Raw genomic sequence first — 22,679 nt, 5'->3', positions numbered from 1 at the left:
GTGCTCTGAGCAAGGAGCTAAATACAAGTAAATGTCCCCAGGACCTGCAAACCTTCTGTGAAGAATCGTTCTTCTGATTCTAATCATTTAAGGTTGAGTGAGAGCTTTGGTTCACTTGCTTGTCAGTAGACTCAGCAAGTGAATCGAAGAATCGATTCATTGAATCGGTTCATTTCAGTGAGTGACTCGAAATGAACCGATTCAGTTAAAAGAATCGAACTTCCCATCACTAATCTCCAGAGCCCGCACAGACCACGCCCACTCGGCAATAACAACACTAATGGTGTCTGGGTGAACATGTGACACGCCTTCTCCAGCCGTCACTCTCCGCAGGCTGCGGGGGGACTGGACCATCACACGGGTGATCTCCGTCCACCAATAGGACGCGTGCGCCGGTGTACGCCCTCCCTCCTTATTGGTGGCGTGTCGGCTGGGGGTGTGTGTGCGTGGAGCCGCCCCGTTCTCGTGTTGCTGGGCTCGGTGACAGTGGCGCAGAGCCGATCGCTGATCAGGATGCCGGTAGACGTGTCTCAGTGGTGCGGGTCTCTGGCCCTGGAAGAGGTGGACGAAAAGCCGTCACACCCGCTTAGTGTGAGCTACGGGTCGCTGGGCATAGAGGAGCTGGGCCAAGTGCTCACCCCCACACAGGTAGTGCTGCAGGCCTGGGAGCCGCTGCGGCGTGGACGGTCCCTGCCACTCCCACCGCTATGGCACATTCCTCCTACTATGTACAGATCTGTGTGTGTGCGCGTGCCCGCCTTCTGCAGGACCTATAGGAAGCCAGCCACACACACTGTGCAATATAATCCACATGTATCATCCGATCCATCGGCCATCCAATTGCCTAGAACTTCTGATCAACTCCATAAAACACAGATGATTGGTAGAATGATTGATCAGCACAACTGAATTGCTTTGTTTGTGAATCCAATAGTATTCCCATCAATTGATTATGAGAGAGGGATGCCAGCGAGAACTTCTCATCTAACTGCACTTCCCTGTGTGTGGCACATCGGGCGATTGGGAAGCTGGCTATTGCCACCAATACATATGAATTCCGCAGGTTCTGTGGCTCATCAAAGTGGTAATTAAACTCACTTGGTGCCTAATCTGCATTAATTTTAGTCTCCGAACCTGTGTAATTCGTATGTGTTCTGGTTTAACCACTTACGGACTGGAAGGATTTACCCCCCCTTAATGATCAGGCCAATTTTTGTCATACGGCACTGCGTTGCTCTAACTCACAATTGCTCAATGTAGACAAACAAAATTGACGTCCTTTTCCTTCCCCACAAATAGAACTTTCTTTGGTGGTATTTGATCACCTCTGCGGTTTTTATTTTTTTACCTTATAAACCAAGAAAGACAGACCATTAAAATAAAATAAAATAAATATATATTATAATACATAGCCAAAAAAAAAATCGAATTTCTTCATCAATTTTGGTCAATATGTATTCTGCTACATATCTTTGGTAAAAAAAATCCCAATAAGCGTATATTGATTGGTTTGTGCAAAAGCTATAGTGTCTACAAACTATGAGATATTTTTTTTTGCTAGAAACGGCGGCGATCTTATAGTGGGACTGCGATTATTGCGGTGGACAAATCGGACACTTGGCACTTTTTGGGCACCAGTGACATTATTACAGTGATCGGTGCTAATTAAAAAAATATGCACTGTTACTGTAATGACACTGGCAGGAAAGGGGTTAACAGCTAGTGTGATCAAAGGGTTAAATGTGTTCCTAGGAAGTGCTTTCAAACGGGTTGCTTTGACTAGGGGAAGACTGCCTAGCAGAAACGCAAGCCCCCCTTTTTCCCCTCCCACAGAACGGCAAACTGCCTTGTTTACATAGGCAGACCACCATTCTGCCTCTCTGGGGAACGATCGCGGGGTGCATTCAAACATCCGGTCCGCCAGACTTGCGTCCGCTGTGTCCAATCATGGTGGGTCGTCGTGCGTGTGCATGCCCCAGACCTAGAAATGTCGTACAGATACGTGATTTCGCCCAGGAGGGCTGCCCTGTTGCGGTATATCTGCGTGGGGCAGTCTGGAAGGTGTTAAACAGATGAGGTGGCAACCCTACTATAGATTGATTATTCCTATCGGGAGAGGTCAATTGAAAAAGTGAATTGATCATTTATTGCAGGGATATGCAATTAGCGGACCTCCAGCTGTTGCAAAACTACAAGTCCCATCATGCCTTTGACTCTGGTGTCATGCTTGTGGCTGTCAGTCTTGCCATGCCTCATGGGAATTGTAGTTCTGCAACAGCTGGAGGTCCGCTAATTGCATATCCCCGATTTATTGGATTGTGTATGGCCACTATAACCGATCACCCTTCTGTGTATAATGGCGAGTATCCATCCTGCCTTATAAGCGCAAACAGTTTACATAGCGCTTTACAATATAAAAAGGAGACAGGACAGTTAAAATACAATCACATTTAAGCTTGCAATCTTATAGGGTGGGGGGTCTTATTGTGGAAGATGCCATCAAAGCCCTCCACCTTTTGGCTGGTGACCTTGTATTTTATATAGTTGGCATTAACTTGAATGACCCACCATTGTTTTGTATTGGTCTGGGACCCCCAGACAGTGGTGCCCATGTGGTATAGGGGCTTGCTGTCACTCATATTGCATCACAGAGAATGCATAAGGACCATTTAAAGCACCCAATCCGGATAGAAGTCCAAGGTCACGATTGGAAAGCAGCCTGTACTGTTAATATGGGTCTACACCTGCAGTAGCATATCCAAATAGTTCCTTGTTAGGCTAGGTTCACACTGCTGCGAACTTTTTTTTTTTTTTTTTTACCACAATTTCGCATCTGCGTTTTTGCCGTGATTCGCGGCCGCAATTTCAGGAAATGCCAATCTATAGAGCTGAATTCGCATCGCACACGGATCAATCCCGCAGCTTATATTCCCAACGCATTGATGTGAACGGCACTAATGGAAAACAATGTTATTTTAATGACTTGCGAATTTGAGCGATCGCAACGGCTCAAATTCGCAAAAGAATTCTCAGCCGTGTGGACCTAGCCTAAAAGAGAGGTAAGGAAGGAGATAAAATCTGTCGGTCTATGTCAGGGATATGCAATTGGCGGACCTCCAGCTGTTGCAAAACTACAAGTCCCATCATGCCTCCAGCTGTTGCAAAACTACAAGTCCCATCATGCCTCTGGGTGTCATGCTTGTGGCTGTCAGAGTCTTGCTATGCTTCATGGGACTTCTGCAACAGCTGGAGTTCCGCTAATTAAATATGCCTGGTCTATGTGGTTCTTTGTGAAAACAATGTATGGAAGGCGACTGAGCCTGTAGCGGTAGCTACATAGTTCCTTGTGAAGGAGAGGTAAGGATGGAGATGGAACTATGTAGACTAGGGCCGAAAAACAACGAATCGATTATGAAGGTAGTTGTCAACTATTTTCATAATCGATTAATTGGGCAGCCGATTAGTTGGCCTGCATACAGAATGCCTCATTTGTTTACATATCAGTGAATACAATGCAGCACACATACAGCTCAGTAAACCATCCATACATGTCAGTAAGTGCCTGAGAACTTGTGAATGTGTGAGGAGCAATGCCTCATGGGACATGTAGTCCTGGCCAGGAAGTGAGTGGTTCTAAAGTCAGAATTTTTTTTTTGTTATCTGCCCAACAACAAATTGGCCAAAAAAAGCATAAGGAATGCAAAATCACGTGTGCAAAAAATGCTAAAAGCACTGTAGAAAGGGATCAAAAGCAAACAGCATAGGTGTGAACCGAGACTTATGCTGGCCACACGGATCAATTTTCGGATGAGAATATTCATACAAAAAATCTTTGTACATTCCCTGAATGAAAGAATGTTTGAAAATTTTGGCTTTTAAAGCGGGAGTTCACCCATTTTTTTTTTTTTTTTTTTTTTTTTTTTAATTAGATTGAGGCTAATTATGCGAAGAAGAATCGGGTGTTTATTTTAAAATGAATGCAGTACTTACCGTTTTAGAGATAGATGTTCTCCGTGGCTTCCGGGTATGATCTTCGGGACTGGGCGTTCCTATTTGATTGACAGCCTTCCAACGGTCGCATACAGCGCGTCACAAGTTGCCGAACGTTGGTGCGGCTCTATACGGCGCCTGTGCACCGACGTTCGGCTACTTTCGGGAACTCTTGATGAGCTGTATGCGACGGTCGGAAGACTGTCAATCAAATAGGAACGCCCAGTCCCGCAGCCCATACCCGGAAGCGGCGGAGAACATCTATCTCTAAAACGGTAAGTACTGCATTGATTTTAAAATAAACACCCGATTCTGCTTCCCGTAATTAGGCCCAATCTAATGTTAATTTATTTTTTAGGTGAACCTCCACTTTAACATTCACTTAAAAAATGAATGTAATTTTGGAATGAAAACCACATACTGCGTCTGAAAATTCCTTTGACCAAGAAGTTTCCTATTCCGATCCTTGGAATTTTCCCGTCACTGCGGTCCAAACGGAACCACGCAGATTCTGCTACAGATTGTTTGTAAAAGAGGGGTAAGGAAGGAGGCGGAGCTTGTAGCGGGGTCTACAAAGGTAAAGGAGAGGTACTGTGTATTCGGGTCGATGTGGTTCCGTGTGACAAAGGTAAAGGAGAGGTACTGTGTAGTCGGGTCTACGTGGTTCCGTGTGACAAAGGTAAAGGAGAGGTACTGTGTAGTCGGGTCTACGTGGTTCCGTGTGACAAAGGTAAAGGAGATGTACTGTGTAGTCGGGTCTACGTGGTTCCGTGTGACAAAGGTAAAGGAGAGGTACTGTGTAGTCGGGTCTACGTGGTTCCGTGTGACAAAGGTAAAGGAGAGGTACTGTGTAGTCGGGTCTACGTGGTTCCGTGTGACAAAGGTAAAGGAGATGTACTGTGTAGTCGGGTCTACGTGGTTCCGTGTGACAAAGGTAAAGGAGATGTACTGTGTAGTCGGGTCTACGTGGTTCCGTGTGACAAAGGTAAAGGAGAGGTACTGTGTATTCGGGTCGATGTGGTTCCGTGTGAAAGCAAGGTAGGAAAGGGGTTGGAATCTGTAGCGGGGTCTACATTGTTCCTCATGAAAGATGAACATTCTAGAAAGATAGACGTGCTTTTCATAGAACTCTTTCTGTTTTCGTAGGTTCAGAACCGCCCTACAAGCATTTCATGGGAAGGCATGGACAGTAACAAACTGTACACACTTGTGATGACGGACCCTGATGCACCCAGCAGGAAAAATCCAAAATTCAGGTTTGAATATTCTTGTGCAAATAAAAGCTACTGTATCCATAATAACAAATTATATCTGAGTGTTTTGTTTTTGTTGGTTTAGGGAATGGCACCACTTTCTTGTTGTAAACATGAAAGGGAATGACATGAGCAGTGGTTGTGTCCTGTCTGATTATGTTGGCTCAGGTCCACCAAAAGGAAGTGGTAAGTGACATTCATGGAAAATAATGGTGTGAGATGGCATTGACGTTAAACAACCTGGATGAATACACAGGCTTACAGTGGTACTAAAGTCGAAGTGTTTTTGTCTTGAAGCGATATTAACTGCTTGCTGACCAGCACACGACCATATACGTCGACACAATGGTGCGGGCAGGCAAATAACGATTGCAGTCGGCAAAGGCAGAACAAGGGGATGCCTTGTGTAAACAAGGCATTCCCCTGTTCTGCCTAGTGACGCGACAGTAATCTACTGTTCCCTGTGATCGGGAACAGTGATGTGTCACTGGTAGCTCCCCCCCCCCCCTAACAGTTAGAATCACTTCCTAGGACACACTTAACCCCTTCAGTGCCACCTAGTGGTTAACTTCTTCACTGCCAGTGTCATTTTCACAGTAATCGGTGCATTTTTATAGCACTGATCGCTGTAAAAATTACAATGGTTTTAAAAATGTGTCTGCCATAAAGTCGCAGTCACAATAAAAATCTGCAGATTGCCGCCATTACTAGTAAGAAAAATAAATACATTTATAATAAATATGCCATAAAACTATCCCCCATTTGGTTTGCACAAAAGTCGATATAGGCTTCTTGCAATTTTTTTTTTTTTCCCTTAAAGCAACTGCAGTGGTGTTTCAGGTGTGATCAGTTATGACATCAGGTGGAAGGTTTGATTGAGAACATAAGCATATGTGACAGCAACCCCAACATGCCAGGAATGCAACTGTTCTTTAAGCCATTAAATTGATAAGTTTAGTTCTGCTTTCAGTGGTAACTGTTTTGGGAAACAATTAAATTGATAGATTTAACGTATTTATCGGCGTATACTGCGCACTTTTTTTTCCCTGAAAATCAGGGCAAAATCGTGGGTGCGCGGTATACGCCGATACCCGCTTTCCCGCGCCGAGTTTGAATACTGCGCCGACATATACCGAGCGCAGTACACGTGTATTGTCGGGCAGTCTCGGCTCCTCCCGCGCTGACGTCCTGGGCGTACAGGACGTCAGCGCGAGTGTAGCCGAGCATTGCCGACAATACACGAGTGTACTGCGCTCTGTATATGTCAGCGCAGTTTTCAAACTCGGCGCGGGTAACGAGCGGGGAGGACGCCGCAGAAGGATGCCGGACCCGACGAAGAGGACAAAAAAACTTTTTCCCACAGGATTCGGGGCAACTTTAGGGGATAAATACGGTAGTTCCTTTTTGAAATACACTAAACAAATTGAAGCCAAACTCCAGCTCACAATTTATAATCGGTTACAGCAAAATGCTTTTTCCTCTTTTGGGATAAAGGTTTTGCATAAATAAAAGCTGAGCATTTTAATTGCCCCTGTCAGTGTAATTTGTTTCATCCATGTAAACTAAAACATTGTGCTGGAGAGCTTGTGCTTTTGAAAAACGGACTTGCTGGTTGGATCACTAGATAAAAATAGTCAGAAAACCTAAAAAAAAGCTTCCTTGGTGACTTCTCTGCCTGGCTACCCTACTTTCTCTCTTCTGAAATTCCAACAATCATTCTTGGTGACTTCAACATCCCTGTTAATCGTAACACTCCCGCTACTTCTAAACTGCTAAGCCTAAAACAATGGACACTTCTACCCTATTGGCAACTTGACCTCATATTCTCCTACCTGTGCACTCCGCACAACCTCTCCAATATTCCTTTTCCTCTTTCTGATCACCACCTTATTAGTTTCACTCTGTCCCTGTCTGCCTTTTCCTTGCCTTACAACTACAGAACTATTACCTGTAGAAACCTTCGCCATTTCTGCTACAGATTGTCTCTATGACCATCTCATCCTTGTCCTGCCTTAACTTGGCCACTTCTGTCTACAACAGTTCACGGTCATCCACCCTAGACACCTTCGCCCCTCTCACTACACAGAATCGGGGCCCCAACTGCTACAACCCTGGGAGACGGACAATACCAGAAGCCTCAAAAAACGTAGCCGCACTCTTGAGCATCTGTGGCGTAAGACTAAGTCACAGCAAGATTTCGGTCAATATAAATCTGCCCTCCAAAAATGCCATTCCTGCCTCTACACTGCCAAACAGACCTACTTTATCACTCTCCTTAACGCCCACTCATGCAGTCCAAGTCAACTCTTTTCTACCTTTACCACTCTACTTCAACCTACATTACCTCCACCCACTAACTTACTCACTGCCCAGGAGATTGCTAATCGCTTCAAAAATCAATACTTTTGCACAATCAATGCTTCCCTCTTTTTAACCCAATTACTATAGAGGAAGTCACTAAACTTTTTTTTTCTAACGCCCACCTAACTTCCTGCCCCCGGCCCTGTTTCTTCTCAAATACTACGATGACCATCTGACTCTATCCTGCACTCTTTAACTCATATCTTCAACCTCTCACTCTCTACTGGCACCCCCCCCCCCAACCCTAAAACATGCGCTAGTCACTCCCATACCAAAAAAGGCCTCCCTAGACCCCACCAATCTTAAGGTGGAAGTAAACCCATCCATAAAACAGTTTAATTTCCGGCACGTGCCGGGAATGCAACACTCCCATTGGTTAAGCTCTCAATCAAACTGTCAAACCATCCAATGACTGGTGTCTAAACTGATCACATGTGCAGCATCATGGCAGTTGTAGATTGAACAGAGGCAAAGATGGCCGCTTCCTTGGCTGAAAACCATAGGGGGGTTTACTTCCACTTTAACAACCTAAGACCCATCTCTTTACTTTCTTTTGCCTCCAAACTCCTTGAACATTTAGTCTACAACCGACTACCTCATTGAGAATAACCTTCTTGATCCCCTTCAGTCTGGATTTCACCCACAGCATTCTACAGAAACTGCCCTCCTAAAACTCTCAAACTACTTACTAACAGCCAAAACCAACAGTCATTATTCCGTACTCTTACTCTTGTACCTTTCCCCTGCCTTTGATACAGTTGACCCCCTCCTCCTCAAAAAACTAAATTTGCTTGGTCTCCATGGCTTGCACCTTCAGTGTCACTTACAACTACACTTCCTCCTCTCCAACTCCTCTCACAGTTGGGGTCCCCCAAGGTTCTGTCCTTGGACCTCTGCTATTCTCGATTTTACACGTCCTCCCATGGCTTCCACTACCATTTATATGTTGATGACACCCAAATCTATCTCTCTGCCCCTCAGCTCACCCCATCAATCTCCTTACTGATTTAATAAAACAGCCTGGATGTCAAACCACTTCCTCAAACTGAATCTATCTAAAACTGAGCTCTTAATATTTCCTCCCCCACGTGCCCCTTCCCCTGGCTTCTCTATCAAGATCAATGGCACATCTTAGTCCGTCCCCATGCCAGGGTGCTAGGAGTAACCTTAGACTCTTCACTGTCCTTTCAGGCCCATATCCAATCCCTGTCCAAATCATGCCGCCTTAGCCTCCGCAACATTTCCAGAATACGCCCCTTTTAAACTAATGACACCACCAAGCTTCTAATTCTCCCTGGTCATCTCTCACCTCGACTACTGCAATTCCCTCCTCATTAGATTATCTTTACATAGACTATCCCCCCTTCAGTCCATCATGAATGCCGCTGCAATCTACCTTACCAACCATTCAGTGTCCTCCAACCCTCTCTGCCAATCCCTCCACTGGCTCCCACCGAATAAAATTCAAAGTACTAACCATAATTTACAAAGCCATCCACAACTCAGACCCCAGCTGCATCACTAACCTAGTCCCAAAATACCAACCAAGCCGCTCTCTGGTCCTCCCAAGACCTGCTGCTCTCTAGCTCCCTTGTCACCTCCCATGCTCGCCTCCAGGATTTCCCCAGAGCTTCTCCCATCCTTTGGAACTCCCTACACCAATCTGTCTGACTGTCCCCTAATCTATCCATTTTTAGACGATCCTTAAACTCTTCTCTTTTTAAGAAGCCTATCCTGCTTCTAACTGACTGTTTTACTTCCTCTATCAACTCATCCCCCCACAGCCATTACCTTTTGTGTCAATTGACACTCCCTTTTTAGATTGTAAGCTCTAATGAGCAGGGCCCTCTGATTCCTCTTGTACCAAATTATAATGTCTGCATTTATTTTGTTAAGCGCTGTGCAAACTGTTGGTGCCAATTTAAAATTATTATTATTATATAAAGGCCAAAGGCATTCTGGTCCAACTCTTGGGCCCGGATTAGCTTTGTCGTTCCTGGTTCACTTATGCAGTCGTGGCAGTTTCCTCTGCCAGAAAATCCTCTGTCTTGAGAACCAATCTTCCACTCTGCTTTATTGTCACTGGCTTGACGACCTGGCTCTGGGAAGCCATGTTCTGAGAGTCGGGAGTTGTCATTATCTGTAATTCTGGCCATGTTTAGGGCATGAAAATCAGCCCCTCCGAAGATGTACCATCATGCACGGAGGGCCAACATATCTTGGTGCATGGCTGAGGGCTTGCATCTACATACCTTTTTCGTGTTTCAGATCTTGAACTTTCTCCAATGGGGCACTGATCAGAATTTTGTCTTCAGTACCTTAAGGACCAGATTTTTGTCCTTGCAATTTTCTTTTCAACATCTGGCCTTTTTTGTCTTTGATTCATATATTTTTATTCAAGGGGTTTTGCTTGGGGCTCCTCCAATCTTCCTTGTTGCCTTGGGACCTGAACCTAGTTTTGTCAGTTCTTGCAAAGCCTCCCTTTGAGAATATTAAGAATTTTTCCTTGATCACTTTCTCCCAGAAGGTTGCATCCTTAGTTGCTTTCACTTTTGTGTGCCACATGTCAGAGCTAGTGGCCTTGTCCTGTAAGCCCCCCCCCCCCTATTTGTTTTTACATAGGGATAAGGTGACTCCTCCACCTCTCTTTTGCTGTTGTGTTTGATTTTTCATCTGAATAAGGACATTGGGATTGATTTACTAAAGGCAAATCCATTGTGCACGGCAAGTGCACTTGGAAGTGCAGTCGCTGTAGATCTGAGGGGAAGATCTAAAAAGAGGGAAAGCTGCTGCTTTCCATCATCCAATCATGTGCAAGCGAAAATTATTATTTATTTTTTTTTTTTTCTTTATTTGCATATCCCCCTCAGATCTACAGTGACTGCACTTCAAAATGCATTTGCAGTGCAAAGTGGATTTGCCTTTAGTAAATAAACCCCTCTATCATGCCTTTTCTTGTGCCTGTGCGCTACACATCCTAAGGAGGTTCTGCACTCCTTGGATGTGGTTTGGATAAAAAAGAGAAAAAGAACTTTGCACTTAACCTAATAAAAAGTGAGGGTAAAATAAAGTACATAATAAAAAGTGAGGGTAAAATAAAGTACATAATATAAAAATATTATAAGATAAGTGAAAAAATATATTATATTCAGAGGGTGGTGCTGCTGCTCGTGAAAGCCTAAATACTTAAAGCCCAAAGAGACATATAAACAAGCACGCAACCAAACTAAATATTCAAGTGAAATTAACTGATTCAATATATTAGTGCATATGTAATGCAAAAAATAGGACAGTGAAAATTTTGTTATCAAAGTAACTATATATGTTTGTATGTATAAATGCACAAATAAACCAGTGAACAATATGTTACCAAAGTAAATAAATGTTAAATAGCCACTGTAAGAAAAATAAAATAAAGTCCCAAACATGAAGTGAGGAAATTGTTAGCAGTAGGACACTTCTAGGGATTAATCCAATGATCGCTGTAATATTCAATTGGAATATCTAGAAGAAGCCTGGATCTTATTTTCAGGCAAAAAAGTGTGATATTACTGCCTCTTACCAGACTGGAAGGATCTTGGGTTAAGGAGATCTGTAGAGTGTGTGCATCAGCCTGCCGGCTCCGGTAACAGACCACTCTAATCAGGGAGGGATGCTTCTGTCTTGCCAGACGAGGAAAAAACACCTTCAGCTGTTCCTCAGACCGGATCACACAGAAGATAACAAGCAGAATCCACTTGGCTTTGCTAGGCACTAGATCTGAGAATGGTAACGCAACAGGAAAAAAACAATAGTCTTCATGGTGAAGTATATCCAAAAATAGAGATTTATTTAAAAAAAAAAAACACACAGAAAATAAAATTTATAAGTTCCACAGCAAGTATCCACGACAGAGTAGTAAAAATAAAGCACAACGTAAAAAAATATTTTGTAAATCAGCCAAGGATCAAACCTAAAGGCTGAATATTATGAGTGTGATGGCGTTAGGAAATAGTGCTCCACCCAACGCTTTCCCCAAAAATGGCTTCAACTAGGAACAGTGGTTATTTAACATTTAGTTACTTTGGTAACATTTTGTTCACTGGTTTATTTATACATACAAACATATATAGTTACTTTAATAACAATTTTTCACTGTCCTATTTTTTTGCATTACATATGCACTAATATATTGAATCAGTTAATTTCATTTGAATATTTGGTTTGGTTGCGCGCTTGTTTATATGTGGTTTGGATAGACAGATTTTCATGAAGTTGGTTGCAGATGGTTCCGCTGCTGCTTAGGAGTTCTCCTTGCTTCTCTCTGGGGGGGAATCTCGAGTCCTGGTACATGTTCTTTGGTTACCTACCTCTCAATGAGGCCCTCCATTGATGGATCCAGCACCCACCCCTCTGTTTTTTGTTTTCCTTTGTACTGCTTTGTGGCAAACAGCTGCCTATAGCTAAGATAAGAGGGGATTGACTACAAGCTTAGAACTGTCCATAGGTGGTGCTGTGTTCAACCACAGAGCTGTGTCCTTCAGTGAACTCGGAGAAAGGGATTTTATGGTAACAAAAATCCTGTACTTCTAGTTGATTGAGGAAGGGTGGAACCTCTGCCAGGATTGTTTGCTGTCTGTGTGCCTATGAAGGAGACTTCTTCTGACTTCCTGCTCTGATGATGGGTGAATGGAACATTTTCTCCAATAGGGATAAAGCCAACATTTTAAATACTGATGAGCCTTTCTCAACCAAAACTGAAAGAAAGTTGACTAGAATTGGACTTGAAATAGGAATACAAGTGCCTCTGCTCAAATGCTGCATTAGGAAATAAATGTAAAAGTTTGAAAGTAGAAAATTGTTTGTACTCCATACTGTGATTTCTTGCTGTGAATATATTGGTTGCACAGAAGAATAAGATTCATATGAAACCTAATTTGATACATTTTAGGAAACGTATCCAGCTTTTTATATAGATTTATACATTTGCACTTTTTATTTGTAGGTCTCCATCGTTATGTCTGGTTGGTGTATGAGCAGAAGGAGCCACTGAAATGTGATGAGCGAATTCTGACTAACCGCTGTGGTGACCACAGAGGATGCTTTAAATTGTCTACTTTCCGCAAGAAGTATGGTCTGGGAGCCCCTGTTGCTGGCAATTGCTACCAGGCCGAGTGGGATGATTATGTCCCCAAGCTGTATGAGCAGCTTAGCTCCTAAAAAAAAATCTGCAGATTTTTCCTGTTTTGCACTTAATTGTTCAGACCACAAGTTTCAAATGTTTAAGCCAATCATTTCACACATCCTGATTAGGGTAAATTTTTATTTTTGCAAATGTGGGCCCATTTTGGGGTCCATTCATAGTTGGGTGTTCTATTGTGGTGCATTATAATGCATGCATTCATGTGTGTGGCATTAAAGCAGCTCATTCATTTTTTTTTTTTTTTTTAATAGGATGCCAACACACCACAAAGATTGAAAAAATATATATACATGACCCTTTTACGTTGGGCCCTAATGTATAATGCGTTGGGGTACCATTCACACTGAATGGGGCCACAATGCAACGCACACAGAGCAGGTGGGTTGCCATGATTTGTGGTAATGCACATCCATGAATGAGTTCTCAAAGTGTTCAGCAGAGTGAAAATGTAAAATCCCCAAACACTTGGAGCAAAACCGCAGTTTTCAGTATTGAAGGTATTATAGTAGCTGTCAGTCTCCAATCTAAGAAGATCCTTTTATTAAAACCAAGTAGGAATTCGAGAATGGAGAGGCACATATGAGATGATGCATTTTAGTTGTACTAATTTTGTTTTGCATGACATTAAAGTAAAACTCCATATCAAGAAAGGCTTTGTGTTGTCTTTGAATATATTAATATATGAATAATGGGAAAATGACTGTATGGGGGGGGGGGGGAACTCCTTGCAGCTAGAACATGTCTGTGTGCATATAAAATGGTTGGAGTTATAGTCTTCATTATTTTATTAAAAAAAAAAAACTGTTATGCTTGCCTGCTCTGTGCAGTGGTTTTGCACAGAGGGGCCCAGATCTTCCTCTTCGCGGGTCCCTCTTTGACACTCCTGGCTCCTCCCTCCCTACTGAGTGCCCCCCATAGCAAGCGGCTTGCTATGGTGGCACCCGAGCTGAAGCTCCATGTGTCCATTCAAGCACTGAGCTGTGGCCTGGTCCCGCCCCCCCCCCCCCCTATCTCCTCATTGGCTCACTGACTGTGATTGAAGCGGGAGCCAATGGCACTTTGCTGATGTTTCAGACAATGAAGAGGGAGAGTCCAGACAGCTGAGTCTCGCATGCAACATTGCTGGATTGAGATGGGGCTCAAGGAAGTATTAGGGGGGGGTGCTGGACACAGAAGGTTATTTATCTTAATACATGGAGAGGCAGAGGCACTCTTTATGAAGAGAGAAATGTGGGATGTTGCTGCTGTCCTTCCTAAGAAAATGTTTGTTTCCTTACAGAACACATGTCAGTGACCTGGGACTAAAATGCAGCAAAAGTAGCAACTCCTGCAAAATTCCTGTACTTGTTTTAGGACAGTGACGGATTTAAAATCTGAGTTTTGGGGGGGAAAAAACGATTCTGCCACATTTGCTATATACTCATAATTTTACTCTAATGCTGTGTTTTTAATGACGGTTGCATTAAATATCAGTTTTAATTACAACCCCCCCTCCCAGTAGTAAAGCCACTGGCTCTTATAGAGTGTATTATTGAATAGGTTCACATTTTGTAACATGTTACACCCACATTTAGGGTGTAACAATACAGATGCACTAGCCCCCGGTCCCTGTTTTTTGACGACTGTCACAATCTACAGCAGGGGTGCCCAACCTTTTGAGAAAGGGCCATTTTAGTGACTTGGTAACCGGTCGTGGGCCACAATGAGCGTAGTGGGCGGATGGCAGGTCTGTGTCCACTCTGCACATGTACAGTAGACACAGAAGGTGACAGATCAACCCTTCTGTTTTTTTTTTTTTTTTATAAGCAGATCGGATTGCAGATAGGCGGGGTGTAAACGGACATGAGTCTGTTTACATCTGACACTCTATAGAGGTGAATGGAGGGTCTGATTGGATCCGCCTGAAAAACATAGGCAGACCCGATCATGTGAAAGGGGCCTAAAGCCGCTTTCACACTGATGCACAGTGGTTAACCTGCATATCAACTGACCTTGATCTTCACTTCTTCCTCAGGATTTCTGCAGCTGGTTGATGCTGTCCCCCAGGTGGTTAGGGCTGGTGGCTATCCTCCAGGGCTGGTACGTGCTGCTGTCGGGTACTGCTGGTGGGTAATGGTACTGCTGGCTGCTGTCTCAAATCACGGGTTCCCATGCATCAGTGTGACGGAGGCATGCGGCTTCAGTAGCTAGCAGAGCCGATGATTCCTGTCACAGGCGGAGTACATTTCGTATCACTCGGCCTGTAAAGGAGCCGGCGCTATGCAGGAAGCATTCTGTGAAAGGAATACAAGATGTTTTCTAAATGGACAAGGTGGAGTCTTGCGACTCACTATCCTCCACATTAGAGTTAATGTGGTTTCAGTTTGTGCTGTACCAATAAATTATTAGAATTAATTTATTAGTAAATCGCAAATGTGCAAAAAATATTTGCTCAGCTTTAAGGTCCACCTGCAGCTTTTATTTATTTTCAATTATATCAATTTCTTCCCCCCCCCCCCCCTCTCCTAATAGAACGGTGCATCTCATAAGATTAGAATATCATCCAAAAAAAAAAATATTATTTCAGTAATTCAATTCAAAATGTGAAACTATATTTTATACAATATGTTTCAAGCATTTCTTTATTTTATTGTTAATTATAGAGTTACAGCTAGTATAAACCCAAAATTATGTATCAGAAGATTAAAATGGTACATAAAACCAATAATAAAATAATGAATGCAGAAATGTTGGCTTAGTGAAAAGTATGTATAGTATGCACTCAATACTTGGGTCTCCGTTTGCATGAATTACTGCATCAATGCGATGTCGCATGGAGGCGATCAGCCTATGGCACTGCTTAGGTGTTATGGAAGCCCAAGTTGCTTTGATAGTGGCCATTGGCTCGTCTGCATTGTTGGATCTAGCGTCTCACCCCCCCCCCCCCCCCCGATAATACCCCACAGATTCTCTATGGGGTTTAGGTCAGGTGCGTTTGCTTGCCAATAAAGCACAGTTCTACCATGATCATTAAACCAGGTATTGGCACTGTGGGCAGGTGCCAAGTCCTAAATGAAATCGGCATCTCCATAAAGCAAAAGGAAGAATGAACTGTTTAAAAATTTCCTGGTAGAGGGCTGTGTTGTCTTTGGACTTGATAAAACACAATGGACCAACACCAGCAGATGACATGGCTCCCCAAATCATCACTGACTGTGGAAACCTCACGCTGGACCTCATGCAACTTGGATTATGTACCTCTCCTCTCTTTTCTTCAGACTCTGGGACCTTGATTTCCAAATTAAATGCAACCTCTTCCACAGTCTGATGATTTGGAGAGCCTCGTCATCTGCTGGTGTTGGTCCACTGTGTTTCATAAAGTCCAAGATCAGCGCAGCAATCTAGCAGGAAATTCTAGAGCACTTCATGGGATGGACTTGCCAACAACTGACAGAGGTACAGTTAGTGTCTATTTTCTCAGACCATTTTGGTTCTACCCTGTTTTAATGCATTCAATTAGCCAGCAAAGCTCCACACAGTCATTGTTACTGGGTGAAACTCCTGCGCTGTCGTGGATAAGTGTGGGAATGGTGGGGTGGCAAAGGGGAGGGAAAGGGTTGAACTAAGGGTGGGGGACTGCAGCAAACAAAAGGGAGTCTATCCAATGAAGGACAAAAAATAGATGCAATAATGGAAGGTGTCTGCGCTGTGGTTAAACTAGTGAAAAAATGGACAAGGAAACGGTGGTGGTGGAAAAGGGGAGGGAGGGGGGTGTTTGAATCGGGAAAGTCCAACGTGTACAAATACAGCAAAGAATAACTTACACAAGGGTGAAATTGGACCGGGTGATAAACCACAAAAAAGGACAGTGAATTAGTGAAAGGAGTGATCGACCTAATGTGTCCTCAAATACATACAGTTGGAATGAGTGAAACACAAAACAATAAGGTTCACAGTGAGGTGAAAAAGTGAAATAAATGACTTAGAAAAAAGCAAAAGGAACAATGCCAAGATCCAGTCAATGGAGGAGTGCAACCCAATCCTAGGATCGTGCAACCCACACCGTGGAGTGAAGTAAACAGCTTACCTCCTGGTTGTTACTCACACATGAGATGAATTGCTGATACTTCTAGTAGGTTAGGTGTCCTCTTAAATAGATCACAGTTTTGGACCATACATGTGAAGAAAAAATGAATGTATCTTGTGGGTAGACCTCCTATCACTCAAAGGGCAGAAAAAGGGGGATTCTCAAGGATGCAGTGTATGGGAGTACACTTACACAACTCACACTGTGTTAAAAGGAAAAGTGCCTGTCTCCACGAGCGCCGCGCTCGTATCCCGATCCTCCCACTGTCAGCACTCAGCTCCTCAGAGATCCATAGAAGCGGCCGTTCATGGTTGAATAAGGGAGCAGAGAGGGGAGAGGAGAAGGAGAGGGAGAGAGGGCGTGTCGCGTGAGACGGCACAGCACAACAAAACTTTTAATGACCGGTAAAAATAAAAAACTCACAGTAAGCAGGGAAACTACGGTCGCATCTCCTACGAGCACCGCACTCGTCTGCCGTCCGTTAGGATGTTGCTCCCGATCAGTACTCTAGAGGGATCGGGATACGAGCGCGGCGCTCGTGGAGACAGGCACTTTTCCTTTTAACACAGTGTGAGTTGTGTAAGTGTACTCCCATACACTGCATCCTTGAGAATCCCCCTTTTTCTGCCCTTTGAGTGATAGGAGGTCTACCCACAAGATACATTCATTTTTTCTTCACATGTATGGTCCAAAACTGTGATCTATTTAAGAGGACACCTAACCTACTAGAAGTATCAGCAATTCATCTCATGTGTGAGTAACAACCAGGAGGTAAGCTGTTTACTTCACTCCACGGTGTGGGTTGCACGATCCTAGGATTGGGTTGCACTCCTCCATTGACTGGATCTTGGCATTGTTCCTTTTGCTTTTTTCTAAGTCATTTATTTCACTTTTTCACCTCACTGTGAACCTTATTGTTTTGGGTTTCACTCATTCCAACTGTATGTATTTGAGGACACATTAGGTCGATCACTCCTTTCACTAATTCACTGTCCTTTTTTGTGGTTTATCACCCGGTCCAATCAGGATCAATTTCACCCTTGTGTAAGTTATTCTTTGCTGTATTTGTACACGTTGGACTTTCCCGATTCAAACACCCCCCTCCCTCCCCTTTTCCACCACCACCGTTTCCTTGTCCATTTTTTCACTAGTTTAACCACAGCGCAGACACCTTCCATTATTGCATCCACACAGTCATTGCTATATTTATGTAATATTTTCATTGTGTTCCAGTGTGCATGGCCTTTCTCTCTGCCTCCCCCTTTTGCTGTATACTTGCTCACCCCATTCCTTACCCCCCCCCCCCTTAAAGTAATGAACATGGTCGATCATGCTGGGTTTTGAGGGTAAATGTGCCTGGAAATAGGGTGATTTCTACAGACACTCTGCTGACCCAGTATTTTTTTCTTGTCTTCCTTTTATTATTTCATAATATGATGGGTGCACCAAACTGCTTGCTATGACATAGAACAGGTTGCCCAAGACCATGTCCCCCTTTCATAAATGAGGTCTGCAACTGTGCCATTATTGATGTAGAGTGCTGCTTGAAGTAAAACATCACAAATCTGGGCAATCTAAAAGTGAGAATATGGTGAAAAGATGCATGACCACATGTCATGAGATACAGGCCACTGAAATGTTATTCACATTTTACTGTTTGCTCTAAAATTGTCCCTGTCCTGCTTACTTTCATTAGTGATCCTTAAAGCGGGGTTCACCCTAAAAAAAATGTTTTCTTTATCTACCATCCAAACAAGCATACTAGCGTCAGCTACAGTATGGCTTTTTTTTTTTGCGCTGTACTTACGGTTTAATCCGTAACTTTCGTTTCAGACTCCGGCGGGGAAATGGGCGTTCCTATGAAGAGGGGAACATGATTGACGGCCGGCTATGGCGCGTCACACGTTCCGAAAAAAGCCAAAATAGGACGCGGACATATACGGCGCCTGCGCAGTCAGCTCCTAGTCTGTGAGCCGAGTCCTACTCCGGCTATTTTCGGAACGTGTGACGCGCCATAGCTGGCCGTCAATCATGTTCCCCTCTTCATAGGAATGCCTTTCCCCGCGGGAGTCTGAAACGAAAGTTACGGATTAAACCGTAAGTACAGCGCAAAAAAAAAAAGGCATACTGTAGCTGACGCTAGTATGCTCGTTTGGATGGTACATAGTTGTGTTTTTTGGGTAAACCTCTGCTTTCATGTAATTGAGAGTCTCACTGATCAATAGAGAGGCTTAGATGGCAGGTAGGGCAAAGCTTGACATGTAATAATGCAAATACAAGATTCACATATCGGATCAGGAGATAAGTCTAGATCAGAGGTGTAACTAGAACCTTCAGGGCCTCAGTGCAAGAAACCATGAAGGGGTCCCCCATCCAAACCCCGGGCTTCCAGTTCTGGGAGGACCTCCATGCACAACCTCCCAAAAGCCTGCTTCCTCTGGATCAACTGTGGGTATAGGATTGTGTATATGAGATTGTATGGTCTTTTTCAACTGGACTAAATCAGAAGTGGGAAGAAAGGGAATTTAGTGACTTTTGACATGGCATGGTGATTGGTCTAAGTATTTCAAAAACTGCTGATCTACTGGGATTTCCAAGCAACAACCATCTCTTGGGTTTACAGAGAATGGTCTGAAAAATAGGAAATATCTAGTGAGTGGCAGTTGTGTGGACGAAAATGGCTACAATTCGCAGAGGCTCACCAAAATTGGACATTAGAACATTGGAAAAACATTGCCTGGTCTGAGTCTCGATTTCAGCTGCAACATTCATATGATGGGGTCAGAATTTGGCGTAAACAGTATACAAACATGGATCCATCCTTCCCTGTATCAACGGTTCGGGCTGTTGGTGGTGTAAAGGTGTGGGGGATATTTTCTTGACACACTTTGGGCCCCTTAGTACCAATTGAGCTTGGTTTGAACACCACGGCCTACCTGAGTATTGTTGCTGACCATGTCCATCCCTTTATGACTACAGTGTACCCATCTTCTGATGGCTACTTCCAACAAGATAATACACCATGTCACAAAGCTCAAATCAATCTTGAACATGACAATGAGTTCACTTTAATCCAATGGCCTCCACAGTCACCAGATCACAATCCAATAGAGCACCTTTGGGATTTGGTGGAATGGGGGGATTCGCATCATGGATGTGCAGCCGACAAATCTGCAGCAACTGTGTGATGCTATCATGTCAATATGGACCAAAATCTCTGAGGAATGTTTCCAACACCTTGTTTAATCTATGCCACAAAGAATTAAGGCGGTTCTGAAGGCAAAAGGGGGTCCAACCTGCTACTAGCAATGTGTACCTAATAAAGTGGTATGTGTATCTCCCTGTAAGATCTTAGTGTGGCCCTATTCACTGAACAATGTGTTATGCGTTAATATCAAAAAGTATTGAAAGGCATGTAAAAGGACAGGAGGAGTATTACAAAGAAACTTATAATTAAGCATGCAGCTTCTTCCTTATGTAGGTGTGCTATAATTGGTTGGTCACTGGAGTGTCAATGTTCCAGCACGTTTTGAATTTGTCTTTAATCACTGTAGAGCAGTGGTCATCAACCTTGTCCTCAGGGCCCACTAACAGGCCAGGTTTTATGTATTACCTTGGTACGATGCAGACTAGAATGCTGCAATCGCTGAGGAGCAAATGATATCACCTGTGATGTATTTCAGTTATCTTGCAAACCTGGCCTGTTAGTGGGCCCTGAGGACAGGGTTGATGACCACTGCTGTAGAGCACAGAAAGCTAGCTAACTGACATGGAACACTTGTCCACCTGACTGCAGTTATGACCCCCCACTCCTATGGTACTGACACTCCATTTCAGTGTACACCTTCAGTTTTATTTAGTTAAAGCGGAGGTTCACCCAAAAATCCACTTTTTGACATTAGCTGTAGCATACTGCTAACATCTGCAGTATGCTGTTTTTTTTCCGGCTCCGAGCGGGGAATCCTGCGGGGAATGGGCATTTCTAAGCGAAGAGGAGTTGATTGACGGCTTCTAAGGCGCGTCACGCTTTCCAAAAAAAAACGAAGTCACACTCGGGCGTTTACTGCGCCTGCCATGTAGAGCTGACTGCGCAGGCACCGTAAACACCCGAGTGTGACTTCGGGTATTTTCGGAAGGCGTGACGCACTTTAGCAGCCGTCAATCAACTCCTCTCAGCTTAGGAAACGCCTACACCCGGAAGTAATCCCCCGCTCGGAGCCGGATAACAAGGGCTCGTATAACGATAAGTACAAAAAAAAACAGCATACTGCAGATGTTAGCAGTATGCTGGAGGGATGTAGCTAATGTAAAAGAGTTTATTTTTTGGTTTAACCCCCGCTTTAAACAGAGTAAAAAAAAGACAGGACAGTACAGCGCAGAAGGCTGCTGTCAGTTACAAGATCAGTATAGTGACCTGTGTCTCAAAACTGTGCTTTCCAAGTATCCAACTGTAATTTTTCTACTGAGTAACATGTCCTTGCATCTTCATTGGAAACAAAATGGCGTTTAAAGTACCATAATAGCAGTGTGTTTAAAAAACTGAGTAAAACTCAAAATCCTTATACTAGCTTTTAATTCCATACACGCAAATGCATTGGAAACATTGCACAGACTATTCCAAATCAAAACATGAAGAAAAAGGTTTCAAATTTGTTATTACTTTTTATTACTTTACAGAAAGTGAAAAAAAATGTAATATATTTGGCTTTTCCAAAAATAAATAAAATGGCAGCGTTTGCTTTTTTCTTTACAAACTCAAACACATTTATTGTATAAACTAAAACAATGCTTGAAGATTTAGCTTTTATGTGAATCACTGAACTAATATTTAGTTATATATCAGACAGGAGGCTCATATCTTGCATTAATCTTTCTTTATTAATGCCCATAGCAGAACATCTTCTCATATTTATGTAAATCATAGAAACTTTTTCCACATGAAATGATGGAAGAAACTACACTTCCCAGCAGTCCCAGTAGCTGTGTAAGCCACACCCCCCAGGTGGCCTGTATATATTGGACTGCCCTGGTGTATTCCCTCCTCTTTCTTTCTGCTCATGGCAGAGATAAGTATTATTATGTGTTGTTTGTTTTCTGTTATCATCCTAGTAATGTTTGAGTAGCTGAGGCATTGTGTATAGTGTTTCACTATTGCACGTCTGTTGTGCGTTTTATTTTTATTTTATTCCTTATTATTTCTTATTATTTGACCCTTCGTTTCTTTCATCCTTATCCTTCATTGCCACTGCAGGCTTGTGGTACCTTTGACATCGGGGACGCGGCGCGGGTCTCTATTCGCGCGGTTTTCCTTTGTTTTCCTTTCCTTCTGTTCCGCTGTCTGCGGGCGCCATTATCTTTTCCTTCTTCTCGCCGCAGGCCGTAATCTTGCGTGTCTGGCGGCGGGGGAGGGGGTGTGTTTTACTAAAGGCGCGCTTTCTTCTTACCGCCCTTCAATTCTGCGGCCAATCCCTGAATTCTCGTTGAGAATCTTGCGAGTTCTCGGCCAAATCTCAGCCTAGAGTTATCTCCTCCCCACCGCAACGCCAGTCTGCTGCCGAGCGGTGAGGAGGGCGGTCTGTTTTTCTTAGTACTTAACTTTATACGGAGTGGACTACTATTGCTGTCATTATTATTGTTATATATATATATATAATTATTTAGCGTACGGAGCACTCGTTTCTAGAGTGGTCTGTTTCTTAGTATTTCTTGAGTGGTCTGTTTTCTTAGTACTTAACTAGAATGGCAGAAGAATCTAGAGTTCCCAATGCTATGGCAGGTCCAGCCTTAACCCCTGAGACCCCGCAGCTGCTAACTGCTGCCCAAATAC

General features: G+C 43.5%; 1 protein-coding gene across 1 annotated transcript; it reads left to right on the top strand.

The window, feature by feature from the left end:
- The first annotated feature begins 428 nt into the window (after positions 1-428).
- Positions 429-13,432, top strand: LOC120932915 (phosphatidylethanolamine-binding protein 1-like). The gene is made up of 4 exons (XM_040345769.1): positions 429-648; positions 5,137-5,246; positions 5,329-5,429; positions 12,589-13,432. The coding sequence occupies exons 1-4, from the start codon at positions 514-516 to the stop codon at positions 12,801-12,803; spliced, it is 561 nt and encodes a 186-aa protein (XP_040201703.1). The 5' UTR covers positions 429-513; the 3' UTR covers positions 12,804-13,432.
- The last annotated feature ends 9,247 nt before the right edge of the window (positions 13,433-22,679 follow it).

This window comes from Rana temporaria, chromosome 1 (assembly GCF_905171775.1).
Source record: "Rana temporaria chromosome 1, aRanTem1.1, whole genome shotgun sequence".
In the NCBI taxonomy this organism is placed as follows: Eukaryota; Metazoa; Chordata; class Amphibia; order Anura; family Ranidae; genus Rana; species Rana temporaria.
This window is presented reverse-complemented; position numbering and strand designations above follow the sequence as displayed.

Coding starts and splice junctions, on each gene's coding strand:
- LOC120932915 (XM_040345769.1), top strand. CDS start 514: ATGCCGGTAGACGTGTCTCAGTGGTGCGGGTCTCTGGCCCTGGAAGAG. Junction 649..5,136: donor AAGTGCTCACCCCCACACAG/GTAGTGCTGCAG, acceptor CTGTTTTCGTAG/GTTCAGAACCGCCCTACAAG. Junction 5,430..12,588: donor AGGTCCACCAAAAGGAAGTG/GTAAGTGACATT, acceptor TTTTATTTGTAG/GTCTCCATCGTTATGTCTGG.